This window comes from Streptopelia decaocto, assembly GCF_964273445.1.
Source record: "Streptopelia decaocto genome assembly, chromosome: 12".
In the NCBI taxonomy this organism is placed as follows: domain Eukaryota; kingdom Metazoa; phylum Chordata; class Aves; order Columbiformes; family Columbidae; genus Streptopelia; species Streptopelia decaocto.
This window is the reverse complement of record NC_138667.1, coordinates 983,696-1,004,814: the sequence shown is the minus strand read 5'-3', so window position 1 is coordinate 1,004,814 and position 21,119 is coordinate 983,696. Positions and strand designations below refer to the sequence as shown.

Genomic DNA, 21,119 nt, shown 5'->3' with positions numbered 1-21,119 from the left:
CAGAGCGGGACGGGCTGGGCAGGCGGGGGCTGACGGCAAACGGCTGGTCCTGCAGCCGCACAGCTCCGACTCGCATCGAGGAGTGCACTGGGACTGCAGGGACGCAGCTGCTCGGACACGAGCTTCAGCAAAACAACAAAATCCAGTTCTTTTCAAGTTCACTGAAAATACAACTTGTCTGAGCTCCGGAATCAAGGGCAAGAGAGCACAGCAGCACACTGGAGCGAGGGTGCGGCAGGGAGGACGGTGCCGTGAGCCACCCCCATCTGACGCATCTGCAGAACCAGGAGCCCAGAAGCACCAGAAAGCATTGCTACCAAAGGAACGGACCATCACCTTCCCCAGAAAACAGTGATTACAAATACAGGAGCACTGAGTTCTATCCTTCCCTATTAGAAAAAAAAAAACAACAAACCCCAAACAGTTAGATTATTGGAATGGCTAAAACATTGTCAATTTCTACCTCTTCTTTAATGACAATATACACTGTGTTTGTACTTCTAAATGTTACATTTAGAATAAATATAAACAGAATTAATAGTGTGGTTTGTTTCTGTTGCTGTGAACGCATTGCAGTTGAGTTGCAGAGAACGCAGCGATCTCAGCAGAACTTCAGGTTTTGCAAAACCTGGGCCCAGCTGGTTCTGGTTTTGCTTTTTGCGGCCCAGGAGCCCGGCAGGGTCTGCGGCGGCCGGGAACTGCCCGAGGCAGCGCGTGCGACACGGTGACCCATCCTCATAACACAAGGTTCTCATTGCTTAGACGCCTTTGGAACTATCGCTGCTGTATGAGAAGGGAAGGATAGCTTTCAGGCTGTAGGAATGTCCCTGGGCAGCAGGTTGGCTAGCCTGCCTCCTACAATTACCTTGAGCCATTTGCAATTTTGAAGACAAAATGAAGCACAGAATTTAACATATGGAGTGGGGGAAATACATACACGTGTGCATATACCAATATTAACAACGAGGAAAAAAAACACATGCGGGAAGACATCATTACAAACACTGTAGGTCTCACTATCACACACTGTATTCTCTTTGCTGAGACTTTTCCCCTCCATTTTGTCTGTTGTTGATTTTTGTCTCCAACGCTTAAGAAATAGTCCCCAAACACATGCAATAAAAATGTTCTGGTGGTAAATCAAAACCTCCTGCAGCGCAGGCGGACGGGAGGAGCGGCGCAGCACCCCAGGGCCCGCACAGCCCCTGATTCCCCTTATCCCCAGTACCAAACCCGCTGTTCTGCTGGGGCTGCTGCCCGGCCCGGGACCCCACGGCAGCCCCGGTGACAACCCGGGACTGCGCCCTGCCCGCCCCGAGCCCAGAACAAGCAGCACCCGGGTGAAGTTCCCCGATGCACGACCTGACATTTGCCGGTCGGACCTTCCCTGCCAGCTTCTCCATGTGCTTGCCAGGCTTTCCCAGAGCTCACCAGGCTTTCCCAGAGCTCACCAGGCACTCCCAGAGCTCACCAGGCACTCCCAGAGCTCACCAGGCATCCCCAGAGCTCACCAGGCACTCCCAGAGCTCACCAGGCTTTCCCAGAGCTCACCAGGCACTCCCAGAGCTCACCAGGCATCCCCAGAGCTCACCAGGCGTTCCCAGAGCTCACCAGGCACTCCCAGAGCTCACCAGGCTTTCCCAGAGGTCACCAGGCGTTCCCAGAGCTCACCAGGCACTCCCAGAGCTCACCAGGCACTCCCAGAGCTCACCAGGCACTCCCAGAGCTCACCAGGCATCCCCAGAGCTCACCAGGCTTTCCCAGAGCTCACCAGGCGTTCCCAGAGCTCACCAGGCACTCCCAGAGCTCACCAGGCACTCCCAGAGCTCACCAGGCTTTCTGAGAGCTCACCAGGCTTCCCCAGAGCCCTGGGCCCGTCACTCCATTGCCCAAAACAGCCGCTGTCAGCCCGGCCGGCAGCTCCCGAGGCCCCGTCCATGCGCCAGCCTGGGGGAGCCGGGCACTCGGCTCATCCCGAAACGCAGCCCCTCAATCCTGCCCCTCGCTGCCGATGCTCCTGCCGGCTCTCGAGCCCACCAAAGAACCACCTTCCAGTTCCAGAACAACTTGGGCTTTTTTGTTGGTTTCTTTCTTTTCAAATGGCCTCTGGCAAGGAAGCAAGACAAAGACTTGATAGAAAAGATTCCAGTATATTCCGGTCAGCTGTATCTCCGCTGCCCTCAGGCTCACTGACGGCCGCACAGACGCGGGGGACAAGGTGCTGCTGTCCCTCCAGGAGCAGGGACAGCTCCTTCCCAAGGGACCTTACAGCTCCACAGCCTGCCCAAGCCAAGGGCAGGCACCGGCCTCCCGGCCCGCAGGCACCGTGTGGGGGACACAGGGGGATGGCGACACGGCAGCAGTCCCAGCATGGCCATGTCTGTCCGAGGAGCCATCACCACCATCAGCAGCGGTGGGCAGGTCCTTTGGGACTCCCCCTAACTTCCTAACCCTGTAAATACCATCCTGACACTGTTTACCTATGGAGGTTTTGACAATACGACTGTGAACCATCAGCGCTAAACCAGCCCTGAGATCCTGAGGTCCTAGGGACAACAGGGTGACCATGAGCCAGCACTGGGCCCTTGTGGCCAGGAAGCCAATGGTACCTGGGGTGGGTTAGAAGGGGGTGGTCAGTAGGTCAGAGAGGTTCTCCTGCCCCTCTGCTCTGCCCTGGGGAGACCACACCTGGAATATTGTGTCCAGTTGTGGCCCCTCAGTTCCAGCAGGACAGGGAACTGCTGCAGAGAGTCCAGCGCAGCCACCAAGATGCTGGAGGGAGTGGAGCATCTCCCGTGTGAGGAAAGGCTGAGGGAGCTGGGGCTCTGGAGCTGGACAAGAGGACACTGAGGGGGGACTCATTCCTGGGATCAATATGGAAAGGGGGAGTGTCAGGAGGATGGAGCCAGGCTCTTCTGGTGACAACCAGGGACAGGACAAGGGGCAATGGGTTCAAACTGGAACACAGGAGGTTCCACTTCAATTTGAGAAGAAACTTGTTTTGGGTGAGGGTGGCAGAGCCTGGCCCAGGCTGCCCAGGGGGTTGTGGAGTCTCCTTCTGTGCAGACATTCCAACCCCCTGGACACCTTCCTGTGTAACCTCAGCTGGGTGTTCCTGCTCCATGGGGGGACTGCACTGGATGAGCTTTCCAGGGCCCTTCAACCCCTGACATCCTGTGATTCAGTGATTTTAAACACGGTCTAGAAAAACCCACCTTAGGATTAGCACCCGACCATGAGGCATCGTTTGGTGAGTTAGGTGTGTCACCAAGAGTCTTACGGGGTACCCAACCACCTTTTGCACCTTTGGGGGTTATTTAAAACTCTACAGATGTTTTGGTTACACAACCAAACCAGGTCCGAGTGCCTTACCCCACCCACAGAACGGTGCCAGTGGGCTCCGGCAGTGGGGACGTGCTCTGTAACACTCGGAATCGAAGCCACTATTTCAGCCCCAAGGCACAGCCGAGGCGTTCTGCCATCTTCACAAAAGCAGAACCACTGCAAAGAGCTTCCAGCAGGAAAAACACAAGAGAAGAAAAAACTTTGCTCAACTTATTTCCCTTTTTTAATACAGAACCTAGAAAGAGACTCCTGGATCCAAAAAAGAAACTTGAGTTTCTTCTTAAACAAAGAACAGACCAAAAGAACATGCACCCCCTCCAGACACCAGCAGTAACAGCCTGGGAAATAAACATCCTATTTCAACAACAGAGACCTTTCTGATGTATTTGGTAATATTTGGAATTGCAGTTTTGCCATCTATTTCCATGAAGTTTCAGGGCTTCCCTTGTCAGGCATGTGTTCCGTTTCGTTTTTAGATCAGGACGGCGATTTTAAGATGTCCACATCTCGAAGCGTCACACACAGGAAGACGGAGCTGGTAGCACTTACAGACGCCTGGAACGACTCTCAGAGCTCAGAGCTGCGTTTCCTTTAAAGCTCCTCCTGGGTTTACAGGCCAGGAATAGAAACCCCAGCTCCTTCCTCCCTCCCCAGCGCCTGTTGGGCAACCGACCCATGGACAACAGTTGTGACCCGCCAGATGGAACAAACTCAGGCACCAGAGTGAGAGGACTATTAGCAATATGCCAACCTCCTGACTGTTATTCAACAAAATATCAGATGTTCCAACCTTTAACGCGTTAAAAGAATCTTGAAAGTGATAAAATAGGTCCCAGCGCATTTGTCAAACCAGCTGCTCTGGTTGCAAAGTAGCTGCCGAGCATCCAGTGTGACTCAATGTCATCTCGCAGGATCCCACCATTAACTGCTCACTTAAAAAAGAATGCTCTGCTGCTCCAAATAAAGAACTCCGTGCATTCAGGTTTTAACAACGTTTACATTTCATACAACGAGCTTTAGCACTAAATTTCATTTTTATTAAATCATGCACATAACTTGCAAATAATCTGACACTTCGTGTGAACAGACTTGTCTTCTCTAACGACGGAGAGCTAATTCAGCACAAAACTCGTTAGCTTGGTTTTGTTGGAAATGAAGGTGTGAGAATAGCAGCCTTGTCAGCCTGGAAAGCGGCAGCCATATGGGGCTGAGCAGAAATCCACCGAGCTCTATGAAAACGGAACCAAGGGACGTGACGGCAGAGCGGGACTCAGATTTGAGATCACTTCCCACTGAAATCCCTGTGGCCAAGTGACCTTGGAGCAGCGTGGCCTGCGCTGTGAAAAAAGTAGAACAGGTTGGAGAAAATGCCTTTTCTGAACTATGTATTAAAATAGCAGCTCTTTTGTCTGCAGACAGCGAGGGAGACTGTGTGTGTAACAGAACTTGTGCTACCTCAAATAACAGAGAACACACCACCGAATGTTCATGTTTCTTTTAAACCTTAAGTGTCATATGTCATGTGGCCAAAGCAAACAACACAAAAGACATGACAAGTCTTCCCTCGCCTCCAAAAAGCTCTTACATCATCTACAAAAATAATGAGCAAAAAGGACATACTACCATTCTTCACCAAACCCATTTGAATCTGTTGGTTTGGAAACCCGAGGAAGGCAGTGAGAACAAGCTTGCTTCATTTATTTTCAAGTAAACGTGACTTATGACCTTTAACTTTTTCTTTGTATTTTAGTCCATTTTAAACCACTTTTCAAAGCAAGCACCTCTTCAATACAATAATTTAGCATGTTCATAAGACCTAATCCCACTGAGCTAAATGAAAACACAGCCATTTCTTCTACTGAAACTAAAGAATTAAGTGGTGCGATCCTTCATCCCCACAAGAGTTTTTCTCCTCCAGAATTCACCAGAGACGATCACTGAGATAAATAAACTAAACCAGCAGACTAAAAATAATTCACCGATACAACTTTGCATTTTCTTTATCAAGATTGTAGAACATTCTAAAAGTTAAAATTTGATAGCAGGACAAGAAGGACAAGAATTACTGGAGAGAGTCTGGGGAGGGTCACAAAGATGCTGAGGGCTCTGGAGCATCTTTGTGATGAGGAGACTGAGAGAGCTGGGGCTGTTGAGCTGGAGAAGAGAAGCTGAGAGGGATCTGATCAATGGGATCAATATCTCAGGGTGGGTGTCAGAGGATGGACCAGACTCTGTTCAGTGGTGCCCAACGCCAGGGTGAGGGGCAACGGGCACAGACTGAAACACAGGAGGCTCCATCTGAACATGAGGAGAAACTTGTTTGCTGGGAGGTGCCAGAGCCTGGCCCAGGCTGCCCAGAGCGGGTGTGGAGTCTCCTTCTCTGGGACATTCAAACCCCCTGGGCTCACCTGCGTGATCTGCTCTGTGACCCCGTGTGATCTGCTCTGTGACCCTGCGTGAGCAGGTGGGGCTGGGGATCTACAGAGGTCCTCCAGCACAACCACCCTGGGCTGCTGCGATGCTGTGAACTTCACACTCGAGCTCTCAAAGCAGGCTGTGACGGCACGCGAGAGCATCGTTTAGGGACACAACACGCGTGGTTTATGGACACAGGGTGTGTGGTTTAGGGACACGGCACACGGGGTTTAGGGACCTGCTGGGTGTGCTGAAGGCAGCAGCGAGGCCAGACCCCACACACCCCAGCAGCAACGACCTTCTGAAGGTCCAGCTGGGGAGGAAGCGAGCCAGCGAAGCCTTTCCCACCATACACAATGCACAGAGTTGGAGACGTGTAACAACTGGAGGATTCTCATCCCAACAACTCATCTTCTAAACATTTCACAGAATTCCCAGCCGCAGATTCCCCGTTTCCACACCCCTCTCACCCCGCCAGAGAGAAGCAGCCGAGCCACCTCCTACCTGTGCACAGTGATCCTCCCTCAGACCCTCTCAACGAGAACTTCCAGGAGAACCAGGTATTCAAATATTCAGCAGGAACACACCCATGGGAAACCCCAACACCACACCCCACGCTCCAAGGTTCTAACAGGAGAGCGGCCCAAAGGCCACCACGGCAGATCTGCGGATAAGGACAATGACAGGACTTCTTCCAGCTGCCTCCAGAGGCTGAATATCACAGCATCAGATCTCAGATCCTCCAAAATCAAACCAAAACAAACAAACGCAAGCCACCAAGCTATAAAATCACTTCCATTATTTGCTTATTTGAATAAACTACATACTGCTTTGACACTCAATTATTCGCTCTTACCTGACAGTACAGCAAGTTCCCCCAGTTTCCCACATAGTATTTTGAGGCAAACTACTTATTTGTGACCTGCTTTCTTTTCTAAAAGAAAACCAGCATCCTGAGCAGTATTTACTTACTTAAAACTCATTGTTACACAAATAAAAGTGACCAGAAATATGGAATAAAGCAACAGAAGAGTAAATTGTGCCCTGCTGCTCAGAAGTTTCATATTAAATCTTGTGTGACCATGATGCATAAATAAGATCATGATCTCCAGCTGTTTTCTGACATACTGTAACTGTATAAACATATTACGAGTAGTATGAAGAATGTATTACTGTAAAATCTAGCATGGAACTCGGTTGCTTAACGAAGCTGCAGTATCAGTTAACTGAATTCAAGAAAAGCGTTATTACTCCCTTACAAGAAAAGCGTTTTTTCTTTCCGGTCTCAGGATGGTTGAGATCTTCGATCAAAAACTGGAAGCTGCATGTAATACTGCATCTCACATCAAAATACTAGCAGCTTGTTGGATATTAATTTTCAAATTGCATCATTGGTATAATCTTCTAGGAAGACTTAACATAGACTGCGAGGTCTACAGGTGCAGCTGGCATATGGGGTTTTAATGATAACTAGTTGATACAGACTATATTAAGAATGCGGTTGGCTGCTACGCAAACATACCCTACAGAAGATGTCAAGATGACTTCTGAAGAGCACCATTTCCTCCAGAAATCCACACAATTGTAGTGATTATTGATTTAAGGAGCTATTATTATAAAGCTCTACATGATATCCTGGGTAAGTAACACCGTGTCCTGGAACCTCAACTTCAGTCTCACGTAAGAGCATAAAAACTGACATCACCCACGGCCCAAACCCGAACTGCCGGTGCCGCCAGCACCCCGTCCCGTCCCTGTGCCCATCCCGGGGCTGGTGACGCGGCGGTGGCACCGAGCGCTGCTGCCCAGCGCACGCGTGGGACACGGGGACAGGTGACAGATCCAGAGGCGCAGCCGCAGGAGCAGAAGGGATGTGCGCACACCCATATTTCAAGCCGTGCAGCGCACAGCCCATCGCTTCAGCCAGGAAAACAATTCCAGCAGCAAACGTGCCGGTGGAGGTTGTCGGTGAGCACAGAGGAGGCATGTGCACAACATTACACCTTCTTTGTAGTGAAGATGAGGTAACAAGAAAAGCCTCCGGGAGAGACACGGTAATGGCACTGAAGTGTTTTCCCAACCCACCACACCAGTTCTGGCGGCTCCATTACTCACCCACCAGTAACCACTGCAACCGGAGCTGCTGGGCTCCGTGCCTGGGGACAACCCGCAGCTCCAGCCCGGGCTGCGCGGCCATCGGCTTTTGGCTTCCTTTTAATTAAGTCTGAGACACTGAAGCGCTCCAGCGCGCGGATGGAACACGCTCCGCGCGGGTCCTGCTCCGACTCCTCTGCAGGTGACCAGCGATCCCAGTCACCCTTTCTCTCACCTCACACAGGGACAAAGTAACTGTCATTTCTGCATCTAATATTCTTCCTCCAGATGCCTGAAACCAGTTGACGTGAAATCAGTGCCAGGACTCTGAACTGAAAGATATTTTTTCTTCTTGTTGTGTGTCATCCGTTCCACTGGTGTCCCCGGGGATGAGGAGATCCACCAACAGTATGTGCCCAGCACCGCCACAACCCAGCACCGAGAGCACGACCAACTCCTGATCCACGAGTGTCTCGGTTGTTTAAGCCAAGGCTGTATTATAAACGTACATCATACTGCAGTGAATCGGTCAGAAAACAGCTGGCATGAGAATAACAAATAATCTGTACACGCAACAATGCAATACTCTAATAGTTCAGTAAATGAGATGAAGATGTGTGCGCGCTGCCAGAGCCTGGGAGACAAAGGCTCCAAACCAAAGAGAGCTGAACACAACCAGCTCCCGGGTCTGTGCGCGGTGTCCCCACACTCCAGAGCTCTTCCCAGAAACCACCTTGTTGTTTCTGCGTTTCTAAGAACACTCACAAGTTGATCGTTTCATGAATGCATTTTAAAGTTTATTTCTGTACGCCAGAGGTGACACACTTCCAGTTATTTCAGTAACACGAGACCAAGATGATTGTAACTGAAGCTCTACAAAGCTTTTCCCATTGCTTGGATTGAAAACAGGACTTGATTGGCATGTTATTTATCTCAAGAATAATGACACTGGGACCCTCTGCAGAACGCTATGCTACAGCACCTATACCAGCACACGGGTGGTGGGACACTGGCTTGGGCAGCGCTCATCACCGCAGAAACCCATGTAGATACAGCGCTGCCTTGCCGTATTCCACAGGCAAGGGCTTTGCGAGGAGAAAAGTCACTACCGAGAAACAGATGTTCGTTTTCTCCAGGGCAAATTTCCGAGTGCTGAGCAGTCGCCCCGCTCTTGCGAAGCCTGTGCAGATGACACCGAGCGCAGCACCCAGCGCTGCGGGAGCGGGTGGAAACACATCCAACAAAACCCCCTAAGAAAAGGGCTCCAATTCACATCTGCCCCATCCCACCCCAGCCTGCAGAGTTTGGGTCGCTGCAGCAACAGCATCTGCCTTGGAAGCTCAACGCGGTAACTAAGCTCATGCCCTGGTGAACAGTATCCATGGCCAGACACCCCGTGGAGGGTGGAAATAAGAGAAACAACATATCTAATTGTGCACAGTGTAACAAACAAACAGTCGAACTTTGATACTTTGATACAGGTGTTACATCTGAGACAACAGTGCCACGTTCCTCCCTATGATTGTCACTATTTAGATAACATGCGTGGAGGGGGAAGAGAGGAAGCCCCCAAAGGCCCAGCTGCCAAGTGGTGGCTGTAAAAGGGGACCGGGGAAGACAAAAGGGCTGGGAAGCCTTTTACAGCACAGAAATAACCCCAGTTTGCAGTTCCATACACACACAGACTAGTTGCCACTTGTTCATTTCCAGCATGAGCAGTAACAGGCAAAGTAAGAAGGGACATTTGCATCTCCAAGACGATTTGCTCTCACGGTGCGACAGTCATCTTTAACACAGTAAATGTATGATGTAGGAGTTGTGTAACACGTATACTTCACATTTACGAGAAGATTTGTGAGCAGAGCTCGTTCAACTGTATTTTTGCTTTCACTGCCAGTGGAAGAGTACGATGGGATTCAACCATTATTCAAGATGGATTGAAAAAAAACAACCACAATGGGGAACAACAATCGACTTGTGCTTTATGAGCTAGAACTAGGTCTAAAATAGAGATCACTGTGGGGGGAAACAAATGAGCAGAAATTAACCATTTGGGCTGGACTTACAACAACCTATTCAGCTATCAGCCAGCTGAATACACCAACTACAACTGGTGATGTTGTGGATTACACCTTACACCACATTTCATTACGGATGGACTCGATGACCTTAAAGGTCTTTTCCAACCAAACCAATTCTACTACAATCTACCTGGCTGCCTTAGACGGCGCCTTACAGCACATTCTGCAGGACATTCCTCACTCCTTCCTTTCTGCCAAAACTATTACATTTTTGTCATGTATTTCCAACACTCAAAACCCAAGTACAGTGTTACATTAAGCTGACGAATCACAACATGGACTATTGAAACCCTGAGCGCTCCCTCCAAATAACAATCCTGGTTTTGCATGAAAATTATTAGAAGTGACACATTTCCATATGTACCATACATTACATCCTGCTGAGTCAGACAACACTTAAAGACCTACATCCAGCCGCACCAAGCCAAAGGCCTTGGCCAAAGGCCAAGCTGGAACAATGCAGCAGGACAAACGGACACCTGACCTTTACCATTTCCAGCAAGAGACCACTTCCCCTCTTCCTTCTAGTAAAACAGCCGAGTCCAGGGAGAATCCCAGTTCGAGAGCGGGAGCAGAAATGTACGTTCTGGAAGCAAAGCTCTGGGCTGAGACCAACCTGCAGAACTTCCCGTTGCAGACTCTGCTCCTCGGCCACACTTCTCGCAGCGCTTGCCCCTTCTGAAACTTCCTAAATGACCCTTATCGCCCAGAAGCTGCAGCAGCAGGAGTGATTTCGGCTGTACCGGAGCGGCCGCGGCGCTGCCAGGGCCGTTGCTGCAGCGGGGGCTGCGGACGCGCCGGAGCACACGGGCCCGACTTGCTGCCCCGCTCCCCACGGCTCCAGGACGCCAGAGGGACAGCAACGCCCAGCGTGGATTTAATGTATCTACCAGGCAAGAGCCCTACAGCTCTGTGTTGCTAAAATCATTTCCTTGAAATTTAACAGTTTTCACTGGCATCTGTGTAATAAATCACAAATAATATCCCAGCAGAGAGAGACGCCATCAACCCCATCCTTCTTCTTCAGTGAAGCATTTACCAAATGTTTTCAGCCTGTTCTATTCCTCTTCCAGACACTGTCCCATTTCTTCTGTTACAGAAAATCTGAGGCAAATGTTCTGTTAACCTACTTTTTTCCTTCTTCTCATCCCACCCACCTTATCCCACGCTTGCCCCACTGCGATTGCTGGGTGTTGGCTCCAGGGACACCTGGCCATCAATGGGGCTCTGAGACTACCTGGCCATCAATGGGGCTCTGAGACTACCTGGCCATCAATGGGGCTCTGAGACTACCTGGCCATCAATGGGCTCTGGGGACACCCGGCCATCAATGGGGCTCTGGGGACACCCGGCCATCAATGGGGCTCTGGGGACACCCGGCCATCAATGGGGCTCTGGGGACACCCGGCCATCAATGGGGCTCTGGGGACACCCGGCCATCAATGGGCTCTGGCTCTGGGGACACCCGGCCAACAATGGGCTCTGGCTCCGGGGACACCTGGCCATCAATGGGCTCTGGCTCCGGGGACACCTGGCCGGTGTGGCCCCAGGCTGAAGCCGTCGCTGCTGCTCGGGATTCCCAGGACCAACGGCTGAAACACGGAGCGGCAGCGCCAAGTCCTGCACAGCAGCACAAGCCCCGGCAGCCTCCTCCACAGCCCTGAGCGATTTATCAACTACGGCCGATCCATTCACACGAAAGGCATTTCCACAGCTCGTATTCTGCTGGTTAACTTCAGAGCATCTCCTGCCATTCATCGGGAAGCGCATTAGTGTTCTCAGTCCCGATTATCACTTGTCTCATTGCAGACAGCACGCTGGGCTGCCCTTAGAAGCAAAATCACTCAGAAAAATACGTTTCATCGGTTCAAGACGGCGTGCCTGGAAACATGACATGCCTTCCATTAAAACAGATTAAATACTACCTTAGCACCCAGACAGAACTGCAGCTTTCCTTCCCATATGTCTAGCATATAATTAATATGTTATAAATAGTCAAACAATCCTACCAACACCAAGAAATATTTCCTATGGGAAGCTGAAGTTTGTGAAGTGTTAAAAGCCCCAAACCCCTCACCCCACAGCATCAGCACCTGAAAGAAAAACACCACACAGGGACCTGTCCAGAGTCCGTCCTTTGCTCCTGAAACAAATGTCCATTCTGTTGTCTTCCATAAGATAAACTAATCCACAAAACAGCACCTTAAATTAGCCCAGTCTAGAGCAGATATTTCTGATATGGTTCAGGAAGAAACTGAATTCCTGCTTCAAACACAGGGCTCAAGGCATCCTGAACGTTTGAAGAAGGTGAAGTTGCCTTTATGGGGAAAAAAATAAAAGGCCAACCATAACAATGTTGGTTTTAGAATTGGACTTGGTAGTTTTAGCGCATAAAAATCCTTGGGAAGGAGAAACAGCTTCCATGAAAACTAGAAATAATGAATTTTTTATGCAAAACTCAAATAGGAGCCACCGCAAAATTCTTTTACACATTCCTCAAATTGAGAAAAAATAAAGTGTGGCGGGGGGGGGGGAATAAAGAAAGCAATAAAATCTAAGAGAAGCCTGCAGGGAGCAAGGGGGTGAACGCGGGCAGAGCAGCAGCACGAGGATGCGGACACGAGATGCGCCCGCCGAGCACGGAGCCGCGCTGTCCGCATCGCCCGCGCTGCCTGTGCTGCCCGCGCTGCCTGCACTGCGCTGCCTGCACCGCCTGTGCTGCCTGCACTGCGCTGCCTGTGCTGCCCGCACTGCGCTGCCTGTGCTGCCCATGCTTCCTGTGCTGCCTGCATCATGCTGCCCGCGCTGCCTGCGCTGCCCGGGCTGCCTGCACCGCGCTGCCTGCGCTGCCCGGGCTGCCTGCACCGCGCTGCCTGCACCATCTGGGCTGCCCGCGCTGCCTGCACCGCGCTGCCTGCACCATCTGGGCTGCCCGCGCTGCCTGCACCGTGCTGCCTGCACTGCCTGCACCGCGCTGCCTGCACCATCTGTGCTGCCTGCACTGCCTGCACCGCGCTGCCTGCGCTGCCTGCGCCGCCCCGACACAGCCCACGGCGCTCCCAGCCGCATCTGGCATCCCTGTCCTCGTCCCCTGGGCTCAGACACATCCAGCACATTAACAGCGCGGGCAGGTCGTTACCACGACGTTCTCGGAAACGCAGTATAGAAAATCGGTGTTCATGAAACTCCCCCGACGCCGGACAAACATCAGCGTGTAAAGCACACACCTCCGAACGCGCTCGGTCTGTCTAGATAATTCTGTGAAATAAAAACAGTGCGTGAACTTCACACAACTGTTCTCAACAGCGATGTCTCCATTTCCCAGGAGGAATCTGCGTACTGGAACAGCCACTGAAATTCTCCCCCTGAACCCAGCAATAGTTCTCGCTTTGATACAGATTCTGCAATGACTGCCATTAAATATATAGTGAGAGCAAAATAAACCCAGGAAACAAACTAAAACCAAGATGGAAGTCGGACTGATTATTGAAAAGGTTAATACAAAGGATTTCTACTGTCAAAATAAATGATAAGGCACATTCAATATTCATATATCAAAGTGGAATTTATCCACAAATTCTGATTTTCCTTTCTGGGTCCCTTACATCACAAATTGTTTTAAAGACTTTGAGAGAAAAAAAACCCCACATCTCCTTTACAAAAAAAAAAAAATGGAAAACTACGAAAGAAATCCAGACTGAAAACAAGTTGAAGTTGTATCCCTGAGACAAAGGAGAAACCCTCCCCCACCTCAGTGCGCCGTGGGAACGCGGAGCAAACGCGCAGGGAGGGCCGGGGCCGGCGGCAAACGCTCGGGGACCAATCGTCAGGGGGGCAATAAAACATAAAGCTAAAACAGACACTCCATTAGAAGCCTACGGTGACTGGTTTTACATATGCAGACTGGAAGAGCCATTTTCTAAGCCGCCACGGCAAGGCAGCGACAGGCTCCTTCTCACCGAGAGCAAACACGGCGAGCGCACGTTACCGGAGAACAGCCCGGGACACGGGGACCCCGGAGCTGCCGCCGCCGCGCTGAGCCGGGGCACAGGAAAGGGTCTGCCCCCGAATATCCGCACTGCTGGGTTTCGGTAAAAACACCACCGCAAAGTGGCTTCATGAACAAACGAAGCGGGTCCCCTAGAGCCCCCTGCTCTCCACAGCCCCACAGCCGGGCCTCCTGCAGTTCTGCTGAAGAGTTAAATTCCATGTAGCTTTAAATCTCACTGCAAATATTCTTATCTCTTTCAATGCAGCTATTAAACAAACTGCTGAGGATTTTCTACTTGGAATCTTCTTGTCCATGTAAGGTAAACGCAATACCGAGCAAAGCTAAAACTCTAGTTCAGCTTAACTGTAATTCTAGAAATTTACCCAGCAACTGAGTTATTTTCGTACGTAACATTTAAGTAACGCTAGAAAAAAAAACAACCAAACAACCACAGTGATTGACCCTCTAACTCTTGACAACGAAGCAACACTGAAATACCTCCTCCTATACGGCCTCCTTGCACACGGACCCTTCCACCACGTACTCAGTTCTCCCTCTAGCTTGGATCTTAGAATCTGTATCTTTATTTATTGATTTCTTTCTTAAAGCACGGCAGCTCCTCTCCTCTTTTCTTCCCTTTAATACCAACAGCTGAACACTCGGCTAAAGCTGCTATGGAATAAATACACGGCAGGGATGTCTGATCGCACTGCACACGTACAAACGACACGGGGATGGCTGACTTGGAAAGAAAAACCAAACCAGACACACACATGCAGTTGTGCTAAACATACTCCGAGCATTTTAATAAAGAGCAACAAAAACTAATTACCTTGAATAGCCATTAGAGAAAGCAGGTCTGCCAGAAAGGTTGAGCGACACCAAAGGAGCCAGCGTCTCGTCCCCCGATCCCTGGCATCTATTCCAATTGTCTGATCCAGCAGGAAGAGACGGAATGATATTAAAAATTGGTTTCTGATCCTGCTGCTGAGAGAGCGACGGAGTATTTAAATCATAGTGATACATCTGTCCCCCAGAGGTACTGACGCCATGGATAGATATGGCAGAGACTTTAGTACCCAGCAGGTTCGACCCGGAGAAGTTTGCCTGACAATAAACTGGGCCCATGTTTTCTTGCTTTATGCCAGGAGTACAGAGTTCAATGAAGTCTTCCTTTTCTGTTTTCACTTGAGGCATTGGCATTTTGGAACTGGGTAAAAGGTCACCACGGTCATTAATTTTAGGTTTAGTGTCAGATAAAATAGGAGGCTTGCAGTCTTCCCCGAGGTTTCCTTCCAGGAGAAACGCATCGTCTGCAGAGATGGGGGACAGCAAGCCCCCGTCATCCAGCAAGGGGTCCAGCCTCCACGGGCTCCCATTGGGCTCTTTGCCAGGCGATACCGGCGGCAATTCCAAGTCCTGGAGAATATCCAGGGTGCTTTGGTCTTCAGAGAATAATTTCAAGTTGCCACCATTAGAGCCGACCTGGCTCTGGACGGCAGTTCCTGACTCCAAGGGGACGTTGCGACCGGCCATGCCTGCGAAATCCGGCTCGAGCGGCACCTCCGAGGATATTGCTCCCTTGGCGTCCTCGGCCAGGCTCGAGGACTTGTTCAAGCTCGCAATACTTTCTTCCAGGAGCCTGAAGTCCGTTTCTCCAGAAGAGATGCCGATTTGGCCCTGCTGCGAAAATCCGAGGTCGTTTCCCATCACTTTTGCATCCGTTTCACCCATGTAGAGTCCCATCGAGAGCGACACTGCCTTGGAAAGGTCTGGCGGAGGCACATTGTTTACTAATCCTTTAGAAAAGTCAGCCAAAGCAGGTTGCTGGTTGGAATCCGGCTGCGAAGCGGCGGGGAGAGGCGATGCAGACACGGGGGCTTGTACAGTAGCTCCACCCCTGAAGGGTGGACGAAAGTCCATCACGATCCCTCCTTTGGTACTGACGAGCGCATTTTTCCTTGTTTCGTCTTGATCCGACGAGTTAAGCAATTCTTTGGAATCCATTACTTTACCATTAGCTGTGAAGAGATCAGAAGCGTTCAGAGTTAGCACAGCAAGGATATTTTAATAACAGCTTAAAAAAAAAGTCTAAATCATTAGCCTGGCAAATCCAGTTTAGCTGCTTTGCGACCGAGAGCACAGCACACCAAGCTGCGAACTGACATGTGCCACGTCTTTCTCAAACCCGCTGGTTTGGGGGTTGGTTTGTTGGTCTGCAGGGGGGGTTGGTTGTTGGTTTTGTATATGTGGGGTCTTTTTGGCCTTTTTTTTTCTGATTGGTAACAAGGAAGAATATTTTTAACGCTTTGCTAAATGTGGACGAAGCGGTAAGTCTGTGTGCATGCAACTCGGAATCAGCCGGCAGCACAAGACGCCTTCCTGAACACGCTCCCCAGCTCTACCGCCCACCCGAGCCAGGAGGGAAGCACGAGAATTGCTAAAAAGTACCCAATTCACAAATTTTGGAAGGCAGCTTCCCCCGGTATTTAGTTCCATCCTGGGCAGGGGAGAAGGACGCTCAGCCCCCGTCCCCACGCAGACACCGACGCGCTCGCGTGCGGCACCACCAGCCAGACCCAATCTAAGTGGTTTATTATTGCCCGGGAGCTGCACGGCCTCTCCACCACAAGGTCTGCTATTTTTGCATACGTTCAGCTTAAAATACAGCCCCTGAATCTTGAAATAAACTCCATTCTTTAAATAAATCTCAAAATTAGAAACAAATGCTATCTAAAAATACAGTAGAATTTTTATTAGCGTGCACCACTCTAACAGCTCACAGCTATTCTCCAAACACATGTAACACTGAAAAAAAAACCTAGTAAGTTTCACCTGTTTGTATTTACTACATTTATTTTCAGCGCAAAGCATAAATATTTGGAGAAATGCAAATTCTTGGGCAAACTTTTGATAGTGTTTGTCTACGGCCTAACGCTACCAGCAAACAGCCGAGAGCCGCGGGCTGCAGAGCCGGCAGGGGGGGGACGGCCCGGTTGGATCCGGCCGCGGAATTACCCGGGACAGAGACACCCGGGAGCGCCCACGCTCACGGCCGTTTTCATGACAAACCCGCCGGCTCCGCTGCCGTGTTCTCCAGCCTGCTGATAAACACCGCTGCCTTCTGTGTGCCAAAGTTAAGGCTGCGATCAACAAAAAGTCCCCACGTGTAAAACTGGAAGGCGGTCCCAGCGAGCTCTGGCCTGGGTGAAAGCGTCCGGAGGGGGAGAGCTCTGCACAAAACCTTCGTGGCGCTGGGACGCGGCCCCGCCAGCCCGTCCCCGCGCCCGGCGCAGGGTCCCGGGGGACGCGCTCCTGCCGGCCCTGCCCACGGCGCCGCGGGGAGCGGGGCAGCCCCAGCACCCCACGGGCTGCCTATGGCACACAAGTATTGCTGCGCCGTTTAAGGGTCGACACTGCAACAGCGATTGGAAGAAAAACTATATCTATCTACCTCCAGTTTTTCACACCCCCCCCCCTTTTTTTTTACATGAAGGGAGAAAAAAAATGCAGTTATTCCATTTGACAATTTCCCCAACGTCAAAAAAAAAACCCAAACCAGCGAACCATCCAGCGTAGGAAACGTGTCAAAAATCAAATACAAGAGTCTGTCCAAAGGAGAAAAAAAGCTGCGAATCCTTAAAACTACCGGATTACGCTAAATCCTCCTTTGCAAAGTCTAGTTTTCAGAGAAATGTGTCGAGACCTGTTGAGCTGTCTCCCTGGCACACCCACTTCTGCAAAATAAGACCAGCCCATGGCCGCAAGGCTGCACTCCGGGCTCAGCTCCCCCTCCGCGCTCCTCACCCCGCTCCGGCCCGCACAGCCCGCAATTCCCGCGCCGCCTCCCCAGCACCAGCCGAACAGCCCGGCCAGCCCGGGCCGGGCGGCACAGGGGGGTCCCCGCGGCCCCGGGCACCCACCTCGGGGCCACCGCACAGCTCCGGGCTCCGCCGCGCACCCCTCCCGTCCCACCGCGGGATCCTTCCGGGGGCGGCCCGGCCGCCCCCCCGCGCTCGGGGCATTCCTGCGGGGGCGCCGCCGCCCCCACCCGCCTCCCGGGAACTTCCCGGGACGAAGCCGCGGCGGCCGCTCGGCCTCTGCCCCCCGCGGGACCCCCGCCCGCCCTTACCTCGTCCAGGGGAGGGCGCTGGGGCTCCTTCAGCCGCCAACTGCCATCGCGCCCGCGGCGGGGGGCGGCAGCGGCTGCGCGGGGCGCGGGCGGGAGGAAGTCACCAGCCGCCCCTCCGGGGGCCGCGGCGGCCGCCAGCACCGCTCCTGCCGCCGCTCCGCCCTCCGCGACCCGACCGAGGCTCCGCTCCGCCCCGCCCGCCGCTGCCGCGGCGCCCCCTCCGTTAATTAGCGCTAATTGCCTCCGCGGGCTTCGCTCCCCCTCCCGCCTGCCCCTCGTGCCCTCCGCGCCGCCCGCCCCGTCGCTCCGCCGGGCAGCGCCGCGTTCGGCGGTGCTCTGCCCCCGCCACAAAATGGAGGACGGCGGCGGCCTCCTCCCCCTTCCCCTCCCTCCTCCCGCCTCCCCGACGTGGAGAGGGAGTGGAGACGCGGCACCGAGAGGGGCGGCAGCAGCGCGCCCGCTCCGCGCCCGCCGCACGGCTCGGCCCGGCCCGGTCCGGCTCGGCCCGGCTCGGCTGGGCGCAGCACGGCTCAGCACGGCACAGCGCAGCCCGCTGGCCCGGGCGGCCCCTCGCTCGGCACCGCGCGGGCAGCGCCCGCCGGGTCCAAGCGAGGGGGAACGGTGCGACCTGTTGGCTGAGCCGGGCAACTGCAGCCGGAGGGGCCGCCGCCGCCTCGCCCTCCCCGGTCCCCAGTCCCTCCCGCTGCCGGGGCGCGGAGGGGCCGCCCGGGGGGCCGGCAGCCGCCAGCCCGGGGGGGCCGCGCCGCTTCTTTCCCGTTGCAGTTCCTCGGCTCCCCCCGGGCGCAGCTCCCCGGCCGCTCCCGGCGGGTCCCCGCGGGCCTCGGAGCGAAGCGTCGGGTTCGGGGTGGGAAGGCAAGAGCCATGGGAAAGCCACCCTGGAGCCTGCTGGACAGCGGGTGCCAGCTGGGACGGACGGCCTGGCGGCAAATCCGTGAAAAAGAGACCAAAAAAAGCCCTCAAAATAGCTGAAGACACCAGGGGGGCAGGGAGAGAGACACATTTGTCCCCTGGCAAGCACTGGAAGTACAGATGTATTCTTTGAGAAGTATGAGTCAACTTCACAAATTATGGCAGCATTTCATCGAGAAGTTAACAGATTTGGGTGCCTTTTTATTTATTTTTTTAATAAATAAACCAACTGGGTCTGAAGTTGGCTGCGGAATGCAGAGGCACCGAAGAGCCAAGTGCTGGGGTGGGACATGCCCAGAGCTGGGTCTCCCGCGCCTGGCGCAGCCCTGGCACCCGCCGCTCCTGTGGGACACCGTGCTGGGCAGGAGAAGAGCAGGAGTTACAAATATCCAATCAATAAACCAGAAAAGTAGAAGCTTCTGCTGCCCTGGAAAAGTGCAGGAGGAGCCGCGGGGGAAGAGGCTGCCGTTTGGTGTAGAACAAGCGATGGTGTTCTTGGGTTTGCCTCTCCCTGGAACTGACAGAAAGCCAGGAATGGCAGTTGTCTGTCTGTGAAGATTCCGTCATTCTGGTTTGGGACAGTTAAATGAACTTGGAGATAAGGGCCTGATAATGCCTGCACTGACCGTGCTGACAAGCAGTTCGTATCTAGACATGGTTATTATGGCACCCAATAACTTACATCATACAGGTTACAGCAGTAAAACACGGTTTTGTCTTTCCAGCTGTTTAAATGCAGATGTGGGGATTCTACAAGGAAGGAAGGCACAAGTAAAAGCACAGATTTTAAAGTAAAATTAATGATACCTTTTTATGTTTTTTTCACAACTAAGAAGTTTTTTGCATGCCACATTCACATTTGGAAGATATTGATTCATGTTTAAAAATGCAAAACACATGCATGCAAGGTTAGCTTAATATAGATTTGTTTCACAAATTATGAAAGATGGTTCTAAAAATATAGCTACTCCTCTGTAATCTCCCTTAATCTAATGCATTTTTGAAAGATGTATTTAAAATAGCACTCAGAACTGTCTTGTGGTGCTATTTGAATGATGCAATGAACTTCAGCTAACAGGAAACACTTCTTCCCACACGAGGGAAACAGAATAGCAGAAGCCAGAGTATTTGCAAATACTGTGAAACCTTTGTTACCAGGTACAGGAATGTTGCAGGGGCCCTCAGGATTGAAAGGCAGGAATGGCTCTTGAAGCGTGAAATCCTAATGTACTTGTGGGACTGTACCTGGAAAATTTACTTCACTTCATTGCTCTGTCAATGTTCTACTGCAGGAACTGTCCCGCAGTTGGGGACCCCCCCACAGCTGACATGGGGTGACCTCCGGTACGGGGGGGTGGGGACCCTCCGCTGTGACACTGAGCGCCGGCTGCGCCCCACGTGCTGCAGCTTGGGGGGGTTTGTCTAACAAAGCTGTTTATTTCTGAGACATTTCGATGAGAACATCTGTTTATACAGACATACACACTCAGATGGTTAATTACAGCTGGGTTTGCACAGCAATGGGTAGGACATTCCTTCTCTAATGAATAATTCCGTATCTTAACATAATCTGTTATCTAAAGGACCCGATCTGAGGTCACTGGACCGAGTTAGGTAGTGCCAGCGCCAGCCAGGGACAGGTGCCGCGTCCAGGCAGCGAGCGGGGCCGTGGCACAGGCGGTTCCCTCGCTGGGCTGTACCCGGGTCACCCTCCGCCTGTCCCCAGGGATGGTTGTCACTTGTTGCTAAGCGCGGCAGCAGCCCCGGCAAGGCCGTTGCCGGTACAACTCTCCATTTGCTGGTGAACTGCAGAGCACCGGTTGTGTTCGAATACAAGGTTAGATTTGCTCTTTGTCTTCAAGTGGCTACAATACACATGAAGTCGTTCTCTCAGGTTTGTTCCCTTTTAAATGTTTTGTATTGAATGGAGCAGATGAAAAACCTCGGATGTTTTCTGCTTCTAGTAGAAAAAGCTGGGAGAAGAATATGGCTGATTCTGGCTTCTCAGAGCTACAGGTGCTGCAGAAACAGAGCGGTCAGAGTCCTGCATTGATAGAGGAATATCGGGAATAACGGGAATAGCACGTGCTGCTCGCCTCCCAAACCATCCTGCCCCGTGTGTCACCCGAGC

At 52.2% G+C, this 21,119-nt stretch overlaps 1 protein-coding gene across 5 annotated transcripts in view; it reads right to left on the bottom strand.

Annotated features, from left to right (window-relative positions):
* NR3C1 (nuclear receptor subfamily 3 group C member 1) overlaps positions 1-18,414 on the bottom strand; it is a 58,022-nt gene extending 39,608 nt beyond the window's left edge. For 3 of the 5 annotated variants that reach the window (XR_014185239.1, XR_014185240.1, XM_082063618.1), the window contains exons 1-2: positions 18,059-18,414; positions 14,759-15,947 (exon numbers count right to left, since the gene is read on the bottom strand). Coding sequence is in view for 3 of the 5 variants with exons in the window: in XM_082063618.1 (XP_081919744.1) it covers positions 14,759-15,933 (1,175 nt within the window). In the remaining 2 variants the exon portion in view is untranslated. Of the gene's footprint in view, positions 1-14,758; positions 15,948-16,944; positions 16,969-17,849; positions 17,923-18,058 lie in introns of those variants that run through there. The other 2 variants (XM_082063619.1, XM_082063620.1) reach the window with 2 other exon arrangements.
* Between the last annotated feature and the right edge of the window lie 2,705 nt (positions 18,415-21,119).